The sequence below is a fragment of the Zonotrichia leucophrys genome, chromosome 17 (assembly GCF_028769735.1).
Source record: "Zonotrichia leucophrys gambelii isolate GWCS_2022_RI chromosome 17, RI_Zleu_2.0, whole genome shotgun sequence".
Classification (NCBI taxonomy): domain Eukaryota; kingdom Metazoa; phylum Chordata; class Aves; order Passeriformes; family Passerellidae; genus Zonotrichia; species Zonotrichia leucophrys.
The window spans coordinates 2,525,502-2,544,210 of NC_088186.1; the positions used below are offsets into that span (position 1 = coordinate 2,525,502).

The 18,709-nt window shown below is 55.0% G+C and overlaps 2 protein-coding genes across 9 annotated transcripts in view; one reads left to right on the forward strand and one right to left on the reverse strand.

Moving 5' to 3' along the window:
- GPSM1 (G protein signaling modulator 1) overlaps positions 1-14,086 on the forward strand; it is a 66,425-nt gene extending 52,339 nt beyond the window's left edge. For 4 of the 8 annotated variants that reach the window (XM_064727370.1, XM_064727368.1, XM_064727369.1 and 1 more), the window contains exons 12-14: positions 9,644-9,803; positions 11,852-12,060; positions 12,151-14,086. In XM_064727370.1, coding sequence (XP_064583440.1) covers positions 9,644-9,803; positions 11,852-12,060; positions 12,151-12,339 — 558 coding nt within the window. In that variant the 3' untranslated portion in view covers positions 12,340-14,086. Of the gene's footprint in view, positions 1-4,073; positions 4,266-4,292; positions 4,449-5,153; positions 5,411-9,643; positions 9,804-11,851; positions 12,061-12,150 lie in introns of those variants that run through there. The other 4 variants (XM_064727374.1, XM_064727375.1, XM_064727372.1 and 1 more) reach the window with 4 other exon arrangements.
- A 2,916-nt stretch (positions 14,087-17,002) lies between these two features.
- On the reverse strand, positions 17,003-18,668 carry DNLZ (DNL-type zinc finger). Its single transcript, XM_064727728.1, has 3 exons — positions 18,390-18,668; positions 17,882-18,021; positions 17,003-17,327 (listed from the first exon to the last, which is right to left on the reverse strand). The coding sequence occupies exons 1-3, from the start codon at positions 18,666-18,668 to the stop codon at positions 17,159-17,161; spliced, it is 588 nt and encodes a 195-aa protein (XP_064583798.1). The 3' UTR covers positions 17,003-17,158.
- Positions 18,669-18,709: the final 41 nt, after the last annotated feature.

The window sequence follows — 18,709 nt, forward strand, 5'->3', positions numbered from 1 at the left end:
GTCTCTCTGAGCTGTCCTTGCCTCTGTACTTGGGCAGGGTGCAGGAAACTGAGGCTGAGGGTCCTGCATGGCTGCAGGAGAAGGATGGGAATCCATGAATCACAGGAGGGTTTGGGGGCTGTTTCTTGGAGCTCTCCTGATAAAATCTGCGGTGACAGAGGGTCCCTGTCCCAGAGAGGGCAGAATTGGAGGCAGGCAGCAATCGGCTGCGATGGCTGTCTGGACAGAAGTGTCCTGGACTGGACGAGTGTCCAGTTGGCTCTGCTGCAGCTGGGCAAGCTGGTCAGTTAAGGGCTTTTCTCACACCTCACCTTCAGCATCCACATGTTCCATTAGCTGTGCTATTTTTAAGCCTCCCTAGGCAGTTAACACCAATTAATCTAAAAAAGCCCAAAGAATGGTTTTTCAGAGCCCCTGGCTCCTTCCCCAGGAGCCCAGAGAGGGCTCTGAGTGCAGGCCTGGCTGGAGGGGCTCCCCTGGGGTGATGTGCCATTAGAGCAGGGCCCCAAACCATCCCTTGGATCCAACTTTTCCAGCCTGGACGGTGCTGTTTGTGCCCCAGGGAAGTTCCAGCTCCCTGCAGCGCTCAGTGCAGGGCAGTCAGTGCAGCCCTGTCTGGGAGCCAGCAGAGCAGCCTGTGGTGCTGGTCAGAGGTGCCACTCCCTGGACCTGCAGAATCCCAGAGGATTTTTTGCAGTTCTAAGCTTGATCCCAGTTTCTGAGCAAACCCAAAGCAGGCGTCCATCGCCCTTTGCAGCAGCAGTCCAGACAGGAGATCTTTGGTGATAGCAGAACTGTTGCCTGCAATGATTGTCTGCTGTTTCAACCCCTGAGCAGTCAACAGACGTGGCTGCAGTGGCAACCCAGCAGCAGCCCAGCAGGCAGATTGTGTTCTTGTAGGTGCCTTGCACAACAAGCCTCGACTGGAACGCGGCTGCACTTTTGGGCTGATGTAAATATAATTACACATCTTGGTCCTTTCCCTGGAGGGCTGTTTATGTCAGGGAAGTGTCTGGGCTGTGCAGGCAGTCACTTCCCCTGTCACCCACCAGCCGGAGGTTGCTGCAGTGCTCACTCCCTCTGCAAAACCTCTTTTGCTGTGCTCAGAAGCAAGTAGTGTTCCTGAAAAAATCTGCAAGGCGCAGCCACTGTCTTTGGCAATCCAGAGCAGAGAGGCTTTTGTGTGCAGAGCGTTGTTTCATAGCAGCTGTCAATCTCCTGAGAGGTCAGCAGAGCAGTGGATGCAGTGCAAACCAAAAGAGGAGCTCAGCAGGCCAGATTCGTGGCTTGAGTGGGGTGCCTGCATAACGAAAGTCTCATTAAACCGTGCTCATTTCTGGGCTGGGAGTAAATAATAATTAACATCTGGGTGTGTGCTGAGCAGGGCTGTTTATGTGCAGGCTGGATGTGTTATGGGTGTGCACGGCTCCACTTCCCCCATCCCCACCAGCCCAAGGAAGGTGCTGCATCTGCTCAGCTCCCTCTGAAAACCTCGCTGTGCTCAGAGCAAGTAGGTGTCTGAATAAAAGTCTGATTCAAGGAAGCAGCACGGTTTTGGCAATCCAGAGACGAGCAGGCTTTTTGTGCAGAGCGTTTTCAAAGCAAACTGTCAGAGGTTCCAATGTGAGGTGCAGGGAGAGCAGCTGGAGCATGGATTGTCTCCATCACCAAAGAGGAGCTCACCTGCCCTGCTCCGTGGGGCTTGGAGTGGGGAGCTGGATAGAGAAAGTGCTCTATATATTAACCTTGTGCTAATTAACCAGGAATATGGGTTATACCCTTTCAAGCAACGGAGTTATTTCAGTTTAGCAAATTAGTGCTGCTCAGCTGAGACTGCCCTGGCTGAGCATGGTCCTGGTTCTCCCCTCTCCAATGCAGGGTCAGTCACTGCTGTGAGTTATAGCCAAAACTCTGTGTTTTACTGCTTTGGGTGTGTGCTGGTGTGCACAGCCAGGTACCACAGCCCTGGTGAGAGCTACACCCCAAAAACTTTCTGCTTGTTGTCATCCACCTCCAGCCTGAGCTGTTCCAAGCAGTAGCTCAGGTTCACTCCCAGTTTGGGTGTTTAAGGGATCCCCCAGGTTTCTGATGGGCCATTCTGACCTCTCTGGCCACTCATCTTCTCCAGGGACTGACCTGGAGTGAGAATGCTCCTACCTGGTGTCCCTGGTTAGTAAAACAAGCTCCAGGTGCTAAATCCAGGCTTGTGTGTTTGTGTTAAATAGTGCCAGGGAAACCCAGCCTGCATGGTAAATGCTGCCAAAATCTACGTGGAAAAGTTGCAACATTTACTGCAGAGGATTGTGTGAATAGACAGAAGAGAAACCAGGAGTAATTCCCCCTGGTCTCAGCAGTGAGGGCTGGACTGACCTGTGATCCCAGGACAGGTTGTTGTGCAGCTGAGGAAAAAGAGTAAAAAAGAGTAAATCCTGTGTTAATGTGGCACAAAGTGGCCCAATGTGGTCCCGGTGGCTCCCAGACAGACCAGAGGTGTCAGTGACACTGAGGCAGACACCCCGGGGCTCCCTGCAAATGCAATCAGCAGTGACATTGTCACTGCAGCGAGGCACAGCCCTGTGCTCCAGCCGGGTGGCAGCCGGGCACCGTCCCCACAGGTCAGCCCTGACTGCATTTCGGAAGGAGGCAGCGTGGGTGAGTTATTTTGATTTTGTTTGGAACAATAAAACCCGAGTTATTTGAAATCTTAACAACAGAACCAGCTTTTAGCACCGGCGTTTATAGGGATGAGTGGGCGAGTTGTTTAAAGGGAAAAAAAAATCTTTGAAAAGTGTCCAAGTGAGGGTGATAATTTCATGCTCCGAGGGAAGCGTGTGCAGGTCCTGGGGCTGGGCAGGGTGTGGATGGGCTGTGCCAGGGCTGGGCACAGCTCGGTGCAGGGCACACGTGTGCCCAGGGCACGCTCAGCCCCAGCCTGCCGTGGTAGGTGGTGTCTCTGCAGATCACAGATGTCTCGCTCGTTATTCTTTGCTGCATCCTAAACTCACAGGGAAAATGTCATTTCCTCATGGTGTTCCAAGCACCTCTCCCCCTCTGTTATCACCCTTTTCTGCCTTTCCCCCTGTTCCAGCTGCAGATTCCCCTTTCAGAGCTCTCCAAAGGCGGCTCAGCCCTTCAGATCAGGGGCAGAGTCCCCATCCTGGTTCATTCCCCTGTTGCCCTCTCTGTCCATGGATCCCTGATCTCAGCCCCAGTGGGAACAGGGCTGCAGCACCAGCTCTGAGCTCACAGGAGCTGTGGCTGTGCCCTGCCCTCCCTCACCTTTCTCATCTTTTTCATTCAGGGCCAGGTACCGAGCCAGGCATCCTGATCTCAGGTCCTGCACAGTTTCCATCTTTCTCTGGAAAATACGGGGTGGCTCCTGGAAATGAATTTACTGCTGTGGAACAGCATGGGCAGTTCCCCAAAGCTGTTCAGGTTAAAGTGATTTCCTACTTTTGTAGTGAAAAATGAGAATGAAGGACAAGTGTGGACAGGGAGCCGAGAGTGCCAGTGGGGCTCTGTCCCCATTTTTCCCCTTTGGAAAAGTGATTTTCTTCCCAGACAGAGCCCCATTTCACTGTCAGTAATTCCCTTCTCACAAACGTGAGAGCAGCTCTTTGGCTGCTGCGTGGCATTTCCATCTTTCCCTGTTTAAAACCCTGTTGCAATTAGAAATTTCCCTCTGTCGAGCAGTGTTACATTTAAATCAAGAGATGCTTATGGCTGAGCAGCCTAGGCTCTTGCAATAAGACAAAAAAACCACACATATCTAATAATATGAAGAGCAGGAGGACTATCAGGAGCTAAAAATGGCCCTTCAGTATTTTAGTGCTTTAAATCCGAGCGATCAGAGTGTGTCTGTGTGTGCACAGAGCGTGTGCTGCCTGTGCCCGCGGAGCCGAGCGTGTTTGCAGATGTAGTTTGGGAGAATCGATCCCGATCTATTTTTAAGGTGAAGTGAGTGTGGCGGGTGGGAGGTGAGGAGGTGGAAGGGAAGCTAAATATTCACGTAGCTGCACTGTGTGTTTAAGAGCATCATCTAATAACGGGAGGATCGTGGCAGCGAGGTGAGGGAGCCGGCAGCGATCTCTGGAGCCTCCCCAATCGTGCCAGGGCTCCGGGGGGAGGTGGCAGCGGGGCTGGCGCTTTAAACCTCGCCTCGCACCCTGCGGGTCCCTGCAGCCGGCGACGCTCTGCATTCACATCGCTGGGCACACAAACCCGGCTGGGCACAGAAACCGGCTGGGCACAGAAACCCGGCTGGGCACACAAACCCGGCTGGGCACACAAACCCGGCTGGGCACACAAACCCGGCTGGGCACACAAACCCGGCTGGGCACACAAACCCGGCTGGGCACACAAACCCGGCTCGGCTCAAACCCCGCAGAGCCCGGAGCATCCAGCGCTGCTGCCCGCGGACATGTGAGAGCCGGAGGAGCCCTGCTGAGGTCAGTGAGGGAAACGCGGGTTTGTTTGTCTGTCTGTCCGTGTGTCCGGCTTCCTCTGGAATGAGAGCATCGCGAGGAGGAGGTGGGTGCGGAGACACGGAGGGTTCGCTCGGGCCGGGATGTGCCGTGGGTGCGCTCGGGGGTTTGAAGTTTTTCAGGTGGCTCCGGTGTGAACTTTTTAATGTTAATATTTCTGTAGCGGTGTTCAGGCTGCTCAGTGGGCTGTGTGCCACAGCACAGGGGGGGCGGAGGGTCCCTGAGCCCGGCCGTGCTCGGGGGAGACACGAGGTGTCTGTCTGTCCGTCCGTCTGTCACCCGCGGGGGGATTGGCAGGGAAAGGGAAGCGCTGTCCTGAGCAAAGACCGGGGAGTTTCACAGCTCTGCTGCCTGTCCTGAGCAGACTGAGAGCATTTTACAGCTCTGCTGCCTGTCCTGAGCAGACTGAGAGCATTTTACAGCTCTGCTGCCTGTCCTGAGCAAAGAGCGGGAGCGTTTTACAGCTCTGCTGCCTCTGAAGCTCAGAGGAGTGGGGACTCCAGCCCAGGACAGGGACAGCCCCGCTCCCCCGGAGCACAGGGACACCACTCCAGGCTTTTCAGCTCCTGGTTTTTAAAACAGGCTGTGGATTCCAGCCAGGGATTTCCTTCCACTCCTCTCCTCCAGCCCCCGCTTGCCTCTCTGCAAGCCTCCCCCTCAGAGCCTTTCTGCAGGTGAGGCTGGGAAGTTCAGTGCCTGGTGGTTTTGGGGTTTGAGGCTGTGGCTGTGCCAGGGGTGCAGCCCCCACGGTGAGTTCTGCGGGGTGAGGTGTGGGGTGGTGCAGGATAAAGCAAAGCTGCGTGCAGGGGACGGACAGACTGACAGACAGCCCTGGATGAGCTGCTCCCGGCACTGGTGGTCACCAGCAGCTCCAGCCCTGCTCCTGCCTGGAGATTTTGAGGTCGGCTGCCTTGCAAAGAGCAGAGGTAAGGAGTGGTGACATGTGTGGCTCACAGGGGAGAGGCAGATAGGGCAGGGCATGTGGGCACAGAGGTTGGGAGTGGAGAACTGCCAGGGCAGGTGAGCGCCTGTTTGGGCAAGGGCACGGATCTCCAAGGGCTGTCCATGGGGGAGAACTTGGTCCTGGGCTGATTGCTGCCTCTGTTACTGTGGGACAGGGTCAGGTCACTTCATCTCCAGGCTGTGTCCTTTCTGAGATCAGGTGGAATTGTGGTGGATGTGTTTGAATTCCGAGGCAGCGCTCTGAGGGGTGACAGTGACAAATGCTGAACCTGGCACCCTCCTCGCTCATCCCTGACCTGGGCACTCAGCAGGCACCTTCAGGCAGCAGCTCCTGAGCTGGATCTGCTGTACCAGACCCACCAGGGTCCATCCACCCCCCCTGGGATCTGCAAATCCCAACCAGCTGTCCTGGGAGGGCTGGACAAAGCCGGGGTGAGCAGCCCTCGAGCCTGACAGCTCCGTCCTGCACTGGGTCAGGGCTGCAGGGAGCTGAGCCTGGAGGAGAGGAGGGGAACCAAGGCAGGTCAGTGCCCTGGGGACAGCAGCTGTGAGAGAAGCTGCTCTCACAGAGGGACAAGGTTTGGCCCTTTGGGTGTCTGTGGTTTGGTTTGGTGGGCGAAGCTCCCTTCGAAGGGGATCCCACATGTTCGGGTGACCACAGAATCGCTGAGGGATGTGCCATGACTTGGCCAGCACAGAAATACTTTTGTGGTCCTTGGGGACCTCTGGGGCGCTGTCCCAGAGCGGAGCTGACAGGCTTTGGTGGGGCTGAGCAGCGCTGTGGGAAGAGCTGCATCCCGAGCTGCTGTGGGGGCAGCGGGAAGCTGTGGGAGAAGCTGCCACCATCGGAGTGTTGGGGTGAGGGATCTCTGCAGCAGATGTTGGTGTGGTTGGCACAGCTGGGGCTGGCTGGGGGGCTCAGATGCCGCAGAGAGATTGGGACAGGGTGCTGATCCCAAGATTGGCAGTGGGAATTGTTCTCTGGAGGGTCCTGGGTGGGCAGCGGGTCCAGGTGGGAGCCCTCAGGGCATTTGTGGGCTGTGCCTTCAGGTGTTGGGAGCTAGGAGGTGGTTTAGTTCTTGCAATGAGGCTTTCTGCCTTTGTTTAATGGCTTTCCTGAATCCCAGTGAAAATGGCCAAGGGGGGTGAGGCTCAGGAGTCAGCTCTGACTTTGTTTTGTCTCGCCTGGGATCGCTCCAGCCTCGGCTTTACCTGCACATCTGGGGGGGGTCAGACTGAGGGATTTCCACAGGAGATGCTGCTCCATGTCCTGCACCTCTGGGGCAGAGCTGGGCAGCCCAGGACCCTCTCATCCCAAAACTGTGACAGGTGTTATGTGGTGTGAGAGTTTATCAGAAAGGAAAATGTGTGTATTTGTGCTTCTCCACGGGGTGTAATGACTTTGGCTTGGGGCTCTTGAGGAGCTGGTGGTCCCAGCCTGCAGGGAGAGGGGACAGTGGCAGAGCAGGATCCTGTCACACTCTGCAGCTGCTTTTTGCTGCCTTTCCAACACCTCGGCTGTGGTTTTACACATCCTGAATCCACCCAGGCAGGTTAAACAGCCTGTTCCTCCAGCAAGGGAATGTGTGCAAAAGCCTGGATGCCTTCCAGTGATCTGTGTGAGGAGAGGGAGCCCTGCTCCCCTCCACTCTCAGAAAATGTGAACAAAGCTCTGACCCCCATGAGTGGGACCCCAGCCTGCCTGGGATGGTGCCATCCCTGTCCTGCCTGAGGTCAGGGAGCAGCAGCAGGGGTTCCACACTTGTCCTTGTCCCTGTGTGGGCAGAGCTGGGAGTGTCTCTGTGCCCGTGCCAAGGACAAGCGTGTTTGCAGCCAGATCTGCCCTGGGGTGATCTCTGCAGAGCCAGCAGCCCCGGGTCCCTCTGTCACTCCTTGTGACAGTGTCTGGCTGCCACAGGAAGGTGACAGTTGGCAGAATTTGGGCAGTTGCAGCGCTGGAGGCTGAGGATGGGGGATGAGGCCAGACAGGGACACCGGCCATGAGGTGAGAGGTGGTCTGAGGGCTGGACACTGAGGCTGGTGCCCAGGAGCATTTGGGGATGTGGCTGTGTGTCTGTGCTGTGGCAGGGCAGTGCTCAGCCCCACGAGGGCCTCCTGACCCTGGCTGTGCCCAGCCCTGGGCTCGGAGCAGATGGAGAGCCCCAGGGTGGGATCACAGCTCCATCTGCCCTCCCAGCTCCTGCCTCGGGGCTGGGAGCAGCCTGGCAGGGAGGGAGCTCAGAGCTCCCTGCCGTGTCACATTTGGCCATTTTAATTAGAGAGGTTCAGGCCTGGGGCAGGGTTTGGCTGGAGGGAGCCTGGTGCCCCGGGGCTGCCCATGGGCTGGCACAGCCCTGCCAGCACTAACATGGCCCATGGGCACTGACCTGCTGCCCCTCGGGTGCCACTGGAGGTGCCAGGCACACAGCCAGCCCTGCCCCACACCTCCATGCTCTGCCTGCTCCTCCTGCTCATTCAGAGCATCCTTTGCTCTGCCAGGGGCATTGGGAGCAGGATCCCCAAACTGCAGGGTCTGTGGGGGGCAGCTCTGAGCTGGGGGCTCTGCCATGCACTGCCAGGCTGCTCCTGCAAGCTGGAGCTCCCCCTGGCTCAGGGCTGCTCTGCTTTACTCCATGCAGTCGTGGAACAGCGGGAGGGAGGCTCGGTGTGAATGAACTGATTTCCTCCCCTACCCTGAAATTTGGGTCACACAACCCAGCACAGCAGAGCTGTGAGAGATGAAGTTCACCCTCGGTTCAAGCCCGAGCCAGCTTTGATTTCTGAGGTGCAGCTGTTGGTGGCTCAGAGGGTCCATGGGGCTGCATTAGTGGATCAGCACGTGGCAGGCAGGAGGTGAGAGGGGTTTTTCCCCTCCCTGATCAGCTCCCACATTGCCAATGTTCCTCTCTGGCCTGCTGCTAATTTTGACGCTGCCCTAAATAGAAGCTGAGTGCATCTCATCTGCTTCGCTTAGCATACAGGAAAATTGTTTTCCTTCATCTACCCAATCCAACTTGTGGCTTTAACCCTGTCAGCACAAGTCTCTCCCCAGTGCAGAGCTCCCCTGAAGGGCTTTGCCTGCCCCTGCCATGGGGAAGAGCAGCGTTGTTTGTGGTGGGATTGGGAGGCTCCCAGGCCGCCAGCAGAGTGGGAGAGGGACTTTGCTTCAGCAGCAGCCCAGGGAATCCCCTGCTCTGATGGAAAGTCTGGCTGTGCCCTCTCCATCTCTCTGGTGGAATTTGCAGCCCCTCAGGATGAACCCAGTGCCTCTGATTGGCCTCTGGCTAGAAAATAGCTCAGATAGACCCATCCTAAGAGGTTTTGGTTGCTTTCTGTTGTGGCTTTTTTCCCAGCAACTGGTGGGACTGGCTTGGTGTGTAGGGAATATCCCCAAGCCTGGCAGATGCCCCTCCTATCACTGGCTAGTTTTATTTCCCATTCCAAGCGACTCCTTGGAAGGATCTGTGGTTCCTGCTGCTCTGTCTGCTCCAGATCAGGACACACAGCCCCTCTCCCTGCTGGAAGTGGCTTGGAGAGGCTGCCTCCAACGCCAGCCTCCTGCAGCACAACTTAAATATATCCCTGTCTAGTGCAAGGTGCTCATTTGGGGCTCTTGTGCAAGAGCTGTTGTCCTGAAAATCTGTAATTTTGTGGCATTTTCAGCTGGGTGACTGCTACAAGTGCTGTGCTGAGGAAACAGGCACCAAGGGAAGTGTTGGGGTGTGAGGGGCAGTGGCCTGGAAAGGTTGGATTTAGCTGGTGGAAAAAGCAATCCCTGAGCTTGGGCTGAGCCCTGGGCACAGGGCAGCATTTCAGCCAGGGTGGCTGCACGGTTCTGCTCTGAGAATCCTGCTCTGAACCCAGCCCAGGAGCTCCCCTGGAGCAGTGCCAGGGTAAATTCTGTCTCCTTTCCCCTTTCCCATTCAGCCTCCAGGTTCCTGTGGCTGCTCTGCAGTGACAGCGGCTGCACGAGGCTCATCCATGCACGGGTTTGGGCTGTGGCAGTGCCTGGAGCCTCTGGGATCAGAGGGAGCAAGGAGCAGAGACCCCAGCGGGCTCCAGACTGTGGGGCTTGGCACAGGGCACAGCCAGGAGCCAGCCTGGCACGGAGCAGGAGAGGGCACGGCTGTTCCTGAGATTCAGGGATTTGTTCAGGGTGTTTTAACTCTGACTCTGACTCTCCTCTCTCTCCCCAGAAAATCAACCGGACCCCTTCGGACGAGGAATGCTTCTTTGACCTGTTGAGCAAGTTCCAGAGCAACCGGATGGATGATCAGCGCTGCCCGCTGGAGGAGTGCCCGGCCGAGGCTGCGGAGGGAGCGGCCACGCGGGTCCCTGCGCTGGGGGAGCGCCTGTGTGAGCACCCCAATCCCAAATCCCAAAAATCCCTGCTCCTGTGGCAGCGACGCTGCTCCCGCGGCGTGCCCAGCTGCTGTGGTTTGCCCTGCATCCCGTGATGTTTTCACTCAGCTCTCTGAACTTTTAGCAGTTCCTTGGCAATCTCAGTCATTATTTAAGGAAGGAAAAAACATTCTTATGTAAATGGTTGCCGAGGGAAAGGCTGGAGAATGTGAGCTAAGGTTTGGGGAGTAAATTAGCGAGAGAAATGCAGAATGCACTTGGATTTTTTTCAGTGTGGGTCTTTAAGTCTTGGATTCTGAACAAGGAGGTTGGCACAGGACTTGTGCCACTTCCAGTATCTCCAGGAGGAAGATGATGATGGTCATTGCTGAGGGAGCTTTGTGACAAACTGGGGTCTGGGACGTGCAGGGGCCGGGTCAGGCTTTCTCAGGCAAGTTAAAATATTGCCAGTTTTTGTAATAGCGTTGCCATGGAGGAAAAACTTCTGGATTTTGTACTGTTCTTGGATACGGCGGTGATAGGTGCTGTGTGAGGACAGAGGAGCCAGGAGGATGGATAAACAGTGGGAACTGCTCAGGCAAACAGCCCTAGGAAGGACAGGGATAAATTGAGGAAGGCGCCTGACAAATAGGGCAGGAAAGGCAGGGCTGTGTTTGCACTTGGGTTCCGTGGCTTTTTCGGTGTTCAGGGCCTTTGTTTAACCCAAGCTCTGAAATGCACAGATCACCCTCACATGTTTAATCACCAGCACAGAGGGCTCAAACCAGTTATTTAACCTGATGGATTTGTTCTTCATCAGTTGCCAAATGAATATGAAGTGCAAATAGAAGAGGAGCCCCCTGACACTGCAGCACAAGCAGCGAGTGCCAGGGCAGGGGCTGAAGCTGAGGTCAGGCTGTGGTAGGAAGGCAGGTTGGCTCTGAGGTGAGAGGTTATTTATTGTCTAAAAATAAGGTGGAAATGAGCATTGTTTTGTCAAGAGATTCATTTCTGACACACAAGTGCATTTGGCTGTAACAGCTGTGTAATTTAGGAGATGGGGTTGAAAATGTGGAGCTTTATAAAGAATGCACGAGCGGCCCCACATTCTGTTTGGCTCTTTTGGGCTCTGAGCCTTTTGGACGTGTTATTTTTGAGGATTCTTTGTGAGCTGGAGGAAACTCATCCCTGCGTCAGCACTGAGATTTTCTCGTGTTTCTGCAGCTCTATGAGCTGGGGCTCTAAGGACTTGTGTCGGGAGCTCTGCTCCAGTGCTTTGTGCTCAGGGAAAGTAACCCCACTTGGGCTGGATTTCTGAGATTTTTTCTGAGTTTTGCCTTGCTGGTTTGTTGTTTGGGAGCCTCTCCCTACCCAGCAGCTGCAGGAGCCAACAGGCTCTTTCCAAAGGGTCAGTGGTGGGTAGATGAATGGACTGGTTCTGAACTGGGACCCCCAGCACCAGCACAGCCCAGGCTCTGCTCCGTGGGATGAGAAGCAGCAGAGCCCAGGAGTGTTTGAGTGTTTTGCTGGTGCTGACCAGGTCCTGCAGCCCATGACAGCCAGACTCACCTCGGCAGTGCCTCTCCTTGGGCAAACAGCTCAGATTTCTGGGGGGGTCTGGAAGGTGCTGCCAGGTGAGAGGCTCAGCCAGGCCTGGGCTTTGCTGGTGGCCTGTTTGCAATTATTCCCAGCTGTTGGGACTGTGTGTGTGCCTGTCACAGCCACAGGGGCCACCAGGAACTCTGTGCTCCCCTGCCATTGCCAGCTCTGCCTGTGCCTCGTGGTCCAGGTGGAAGCCAGAGTGGAAGTGGCAGTGCAGGGATCACATGCAGGCTGTGGTTCAGTCCGGGGGCACTGGATCTCCTGGGCTGAGGTGGCACTTTGGTGGCCTCCAGGGGACCCAGCAGTGCAAGGTGGGTGTGTGAGGTTCTGCTTTATCAAGGCACTGATTCCCCCGCTGCTGCCTGCTGGGTCTGTGTGGGTTGGAGAGGAGTTTGGGGAGGGGATTTGGGCTCTGCAGCTCAGGCAGAGCAGTGACCCTGCCCTGTGCTCCTCTCCCCCAGCACAGTCCACCCTGATGGCATCCCCACAGACAGAGGAGTTCTTCGACCTCATTGCCAGCTCGCAGAGCAGGCGCCTGGATGACCAACGTGCCAACGTGGGCAACCTGCCCGGCCTGAGGATCACCCACAACAACCTGGGCCACCTGCGTGTGGAGGGGGACGCCCAGGAGCCCGGGGACGAGTTCTTCAACATGCTCATGAAGTGTCAGGTACGGGCACAGGGCTGGGGAGCTGTGGCACCCCTGCTCCAGCCCCTTCTCCCCGCCCTGTGCTAACGCTGAGCCCCTGTGTCCCTGCAGTCCTCCCGCATCGATGACCAGCGCTGTGCCCCCCCAGACTCCATCCCCCGGGGCCCCACCATGCCTGATGAAGACTTTTTCAGCCTCATCCAGCGTGTGCAGGCCAAGCGCATGGACGAGCAGCGTGTGGATTTGGCCTCAGCCCAGGAGGAGGCCGAGGAGGAGCAGCAGAGGCCTGGTTCCAGCTAAGAACTGGGCTTTGGGCTGGGGGGGTTGTTTCAGCTTTGTTTTGTTTTTCAAAAAGGAAGAACAGAGTAGGTGGTTTGAAGCCCGAGTGCTCCCAGTTTTGCACCTCCATCGTGCTCCTATGGGAGAGCCCAATGGATGGGGGACAGTTTTTAAATAAGGGAGTTTTTTTTAGGACACTCGGCCACTGTAACTCTGGGCACAGCACCTGGAAGACTTTAGCAGCCCCTTGCTGATCACCTAAAACCCCAGGAACTTGGAGGAGCCCACAAGGGGTAGCTAACTCCATCCTTGATTTCTTTTATTTCCACAACACTTTTATTTAAACAGGGAAAGGGAAGAACACCTTTTCCATTTTGAAGTCGTCCTGTCTTCCCTGACACAAATGGTTCTGGATCCTTCTCTGGAACGTCTTGTTCAGCTTTGTTCCTTCTACAGGAGAAAAAGAGCCCAAGTCCTTTAAACCTTTTCCACCCCAGCTGCATCGTGGTCCCACACACCTGAGTGTATTTTAAGTTTGCTGAGGACTCTCTGGAGAGCCCTGGACATTCTCTGCTTCCAGCTGCAGCCCTGCAGGACCTCCTGAGCAGGGGAAAAGCCTCTCTGACTCTAAGCTTTAGTGGGATTTGTTATGTCTGGAGCCCTGTGCAGCCCCATGGCAGGGGCTGTTCCTGGGCAGAGGGAAGGAGGAAAGAAAGAGGTCTCTGCCCAAGTGTTCAGCCCACAGCAATCAGGGACAGCTCCTGGTGCCACTGAGCCGATGTGAGGGCACCCAAGACAGAACCTGTGTGTGACTGGGCCCTGCTTCAACAGCCAGCAAAGCTTTCATGGCTCACCCCTCCTTTATTCTGTGTCCAACAGCAGCTCTGGCCAGTGGCCCTTCCCTGCTCTTGTTTCTCCCCAAACCAGCGCTGAGCTGCTCCCAGTGAGGCTCTCTGGTTCTGCCCACCTGTCTGCAGCCCCTGGAGTCTCAGGAGAGCCCCAGCCTGGGGGGCTGGCTGGGAACTCACTTTATTTTTCCTTTTTGGACCAGCTGGAAAAGCTGGAGGAGGGGAGCAGGGCCCTGACTTGAGGAGCTGCAGTATTTTCCCTGTGCTGGACCAGAGACTGTGCTGGACTTCAGCAGCTCCAGCGTTGTGCCGAAGCAGCGCCGCTCCTGCAGAGACCAAATCAGCACTTTGGATTGGAAATGCATTTGATGGAAACATTCCCAGCCAGCAGGGAGGTATTTTTAGACCAGTGATGCTGCTCATGGGGCATTTACCCTGCCTGCACTGACCATGTGGAGTGGTAGCTGCATTCACCTGCTACCTGGGAGCACTCACCTGCTGCTGGGCCTCCTTCCTGGGGCTGGCAGAGCTCTGGAGAGGGGAGAGGAGGAGCTGCCCATCCCTACCAGCCAGGCTGGCATTTGTAAAAGAGAAAAACATTGATGATGATGATGAGCTGACCAGCTGCAGGCTCAGGCCTGTGCAGCTCTCAGCCAGGTGGTGAACTGGAACCTGACCATTAAGCTTTCAGAGGTATTATTGAGGTATTATTTGCCATATACTTGAATGTATGAGCTTATTTATTTTTTACATGTGCATTTGCTAATGTCATTTTAATGGGGAATTTCCAACCCACAGGTACTTGTTTTTTTTTCTAAAAAATAATCTGCCAAATGGATTAATATATTAGAAATGAATACAGCTCAAGGGGAAGGGGTGGGGGGGAATTGTGCTTAATAAATATTTGTGTCTAAGCTTCAGTGCAAATACTCATTTCCATTATTTCCTGGCTCAGAGCAGGGCTAATCCTGGCCCTTTGGAATAAGGGTGGGGGTGAATGGGGGGGTCTGTGGTAACAGACACCAGCACATGTGCTAAGGAAAGTGTTGTGCACCCACCTCCACATCACTTTACTCTGTGAGCACATGGGGCTCATGGCAGCACCACCATCCCAGCTCTGCAGGGAAGGCACAAAGCCCTGAGAATTCCCTGCCCAGAAGTTTCCAGGACAACAGGGCAGACAGAGCAGCCCTGCATGGCACAGAAAAGGCCACTGGAAAAGGCTGAGGAGAGGCTGAGCTGTTCCTTTCAGGCCCTGCCCGGTCTGGGTGCCGCCCCGGCGCCTGGCCCAAAGCTGGGCTGTTCCCCAGAGCCAGGGGACAGGGGCAGGGAGTGCTGGGCACAGCCCTGGAGTAGACACAAAGCAGCAGCACCAGCTCATTCCAGCACAGCAGGCTGGAAGGCAGCCTGGGAGCAGCAGTTTGGATCCTGGGCCCTGTGAGGATAAAGCCAAGTCACAGCTGGGCTTCCCGTGCCTGGCTCATGTGTGCTGGCCACTGCCAGCCCTGAGCAAAGATTAATAAAGAGCCACCAGCTTGTTCCCATCAGGTGTTCTCACACCTCAGGGTGCCTGGGCACAGCAGCTCTGAGTGTGACTGGGGCCAGAACTGTGCCCTCAGGTGATCCCTGGGGCAGAGTGATGGTGTCACCTCCTGTCTGTCCATCCTGAGCAGCACAGGCTCGTTCTGAGCTCCTGCTGTGTGAATCCTCCTCTCTGCCACGCTGCCAGGCTCGTTCCCACATCGGGAAGAGCTCTCTGATGGTGACATCCGCTGGAGAGCCGCGGGACTGCCGGCCCCGAGCGCTGCTGCTGCTGCAGCTGTGCAGTGTGAGCTGCTGGAGCAGGGCACGTCCTCTTCATGAAGAACCCTAAAAATGCAGCAGAAACACGAGATCCTGCCCTCTGCTACCCAGCTGTACACAAGAACCAGAGGGACTCGCAGGACAGGGCTGATGGAGAAAGGCACTGAGGAGAAAAGCTGCTTCTCCTCACTCCCTGCTTTGGCTACAGCAAGCCCATGTGCTTACCTGTGTCCCCTTTCCAGAGCAAACCCACTGCCCTATGACACAACATTTTTCAGAAAAAACATCTTCAAAAGGGAGCAAAAAATTCTGGTTTTTAGCTGCAATCTCTTAGCAGCAAATCTTTTTGTATTATGTGTAAATTCCCTCCCCTGATGTTAACCTGAATGTTCAGAGAAGCAGCAAGAACTGCCACCCACCATGCACAGAGGGCTTCTGTCTCTGTCCTGCCCCAAAGAGCACCTGGTGACAGAGGACACTGGCACAAGGAAACACTAAAATCTAGGAGCAGCCAACACAGATTTCGCTACATTTTTTACTAAAACATAGCAAAAATTTGCACCACCTTCCTGGGACCTAGTAACAGGTAAGAAAGGTAAGGAAAACAGTATTAAAAAGCCAGATTGTAAATGAGTTGTTTCCAAGGCAACACAGATCCTGTAACAGCTGCTCTGTTCCACCCCATCAAAGGCATCAGCACCATGGAAGCAGAATGCTGATTTTCAGATTAAAGGTAATAAAACAAACACTTTTCCAGCAGTGCTAATAGGTGCCAGCAGCCCAGCTCAGGGGGAGAACACAGCAGTGCTCTGAATGCAAATTCCTGTTTGTCAGTCCTGGGTCACTCCAGCAGCTGGCTGTGTCAGGGAGAGCTGCAGCTCACACAGCTGAGCACACACGAGCTGCCTGATGAAGTTCCTGCCCCTGTTTCATCACTCTGCACTGACACTCCCACAGGACATGACAACTTTCCTGGTGCTCTGACCCAACACTTAGAATGCAACACAAATAAAATTGTTATGAACACTCCAGCTGAAGGATTTATGAATGCCTGCATTGCCCTCACTGAATCTGTGGCTGATGAAGCACCACAAGCAGCTGGGGATGCCTGGCTGAGAGAACTGGGTTTGCTCAGCCCAAGACACAAAGGTGAGAGAGGTTTTACTGCTTTCTGTGCCTCAATGATGAGGGGGATCTACAGAGGTTGTGATTCAAGATCCTGAATATCCTCCTCTGACAAGCAGACTGGACTGGAATCCTCCAGAAGGCTCTTCCAAACTGAATTATCTTTGATTGCAAGCTCAAAACCCTAAGAAAGCAGGTGGGAACTGTGCAGAGGGAACAAACCCTAACAAAGCACAGCATCATCATCTCAGTGCCTGATCCACCACTACCCCAGAGCTGCATGCTGACAAACTCCCACATCTGTCATTTATTTCTTTTTAAATTTCTAACTAATCCTAACCTACTGCAGCAGCACTAATAAGCCCCTCAATATCTGCCAAGACAACTTTCTGGGTCCTCTTCTTCTCTCCACCACCAGTAATTTTGCCTTCACACCCACACTCCCCCTCACCAACAAGGAGAGGTAAAACCCCCGTGCTGGAGCTTGAGTGGGATCAAAATACAAAACTTTCAACCCTGATATGAGTGACACAGAAACAAAACTCTGGAAAAGGTCAAAAGAACAGATAAAAGCAGTGTTTGACTGCATTAAGAGCAGGTGGTCTGACCCTCCTGCAGGGTTATTTTGGCTTTAGAATTCTGGGACCCATCTCCTCAGGTGGTATCAATTGGCCCCTCTCCTGATTTGCCACACCTGAGCAATCCTGAAACCTCCAGCTCCAGCTGCACCTCGCTAGGTCAAACACACACAGACAGAGAATTTCTGAGTAGGGAACAAAGCCAGGCAAGGGACACAGCTGGGGCACTGAAAATCATCTGAAATCAGCAAAACAAGTACCAGGAAAGGCACCAACACACCTCTAAAGACATCAAAGGTGAAACTACACAAGGCAAAGACACAAAACAGAGAAAACCCAACACCCGAGTTTATTTTAGAAACAGCTGAAATCAGGGAATGAAGGTGAAGAGCCCAAGCAGAATGTCCCAAATCCCACGTGGCAGGTCTGTCCAACAGGCCACGATCTCACTTGTCACATCTGTCCCTCAGGCCACAGTCCCTCGTGTCAGGTGTGTCCCTTGCTGCCAGGATCTGGGGGGGTTTCCTCGGTGTCCCCCTGTGCCAGCTGCCCCTGGGGCTCTGCAGGGCTCTCCAGCAGCAGCAGCTCCAGCGCCTCCTCCCCAGCCACACGTCTCACCTGCTCCCCTCTGGCTGCCAGGATCTCCTCGATATTCCTGCACAGGGAGTTGAGAACCAGCAGTGACACCACGGCAAAGGCACACTGCACTCTGCCCTCAGCACTGACACCATGCAGGGAATCGCATCACCGGGAAAACCACCCAAAATTAACCACAGAAAACCACCCAAACCTTCTGGGACTGCTCTCATCCACTAGGATCAATGATTTAGCAATTACAGCTAAACAGAAGCTTTTAAAGTTATCTTGGGAATTTAGAAATCACTGGAATTCCACAGACCAATCTACACACTTGAAACATCCAAGGAAAGGCAGCAGTGAAGTGATAAAGCCTGAGGGGAACAGCAGATCACCCGCTGGCACCACTAAGGATCCCTGTGAAGTTTCTACTGCAGCTTCACACCAATTTATTTGGATCCTAGACAGCAACAGTCAAATTATAATGACTGAAAACAGAGTCTGTGTGTTTTAATGAACTGGATGAAACTTTTAGTATGAGCCATATTAGAAAAAAATCACAAAAATAAGGCATAATTTCAGGAAGCTGCAGGTGGGAGCAGGGTGAGAGGAGGATGCTGGTGGCACACTCACCTCTTTCCCTCCAGGTCAGAGAACCAGCCCAGGTTGTCGGCGATGATGTGATGGTTCCCGCAGCCAGGACAGGTCACGATCACCACTCCTTGGTGGTAGGCAGCCTTAGAGATGGATTTGGCTGAACGGGTCTGGCACACCTGATAAAAAAAGTGGGTTTTACGAGCACGGTAACTGCAGCTCCTGGGACTTTTAAGACAAAAACACTTTTGACATTAAAAGAGTCTTCCCTCCCTCATCTCTAACTATCCCAAGTCGGCTCCATCATGTTAGGATGTCATGAGTTCAGCCAGGGACACAAAGGCTGAGAGGTTTCACTGCTCTCTGGGGCTCCCTAATGAGGAGGATCCACCCTCAGAGACACTCACAAGACCCCGAACACAATGAGCATGAACTTGAAACCTCCAGAGGGCTCTTCCACTCTGAATTAGTCTTTGAAAGTTTAAAACTAAGCAAACAGCTACACCGTGAACCCCAGCGACGGTGCGCTCAGAGCGCGCACGCCCACCTTGCAGGTGTACACCAGGCGATAGTGCGTGGATGGCGGCGGCCCCGGGGCGGTGCAGAGCGGGCGGGCCGGGCTCCAGCGCTGTCCCTGGCCGGTGCAGAGCGGGCGGGCCGGGCCCCAGCGCTGTCCCTGGCCGGTGCAGCCCGGACGGGCGGGCCCGCAGAGAAGCCCCGGGGCGGAGCGGGCCGGGCCCCTCGGGCCGGGCGGGGGGCGGCGGGGCCGCCATGGCGGCGGCTGCCGGAGCAGCGCCCTCAGCGCGCGCTGCATTGCACCGCGCATGCGCCCTCAGCGCGCCCTGAGGCAGCGGCGGCCATGTTGGG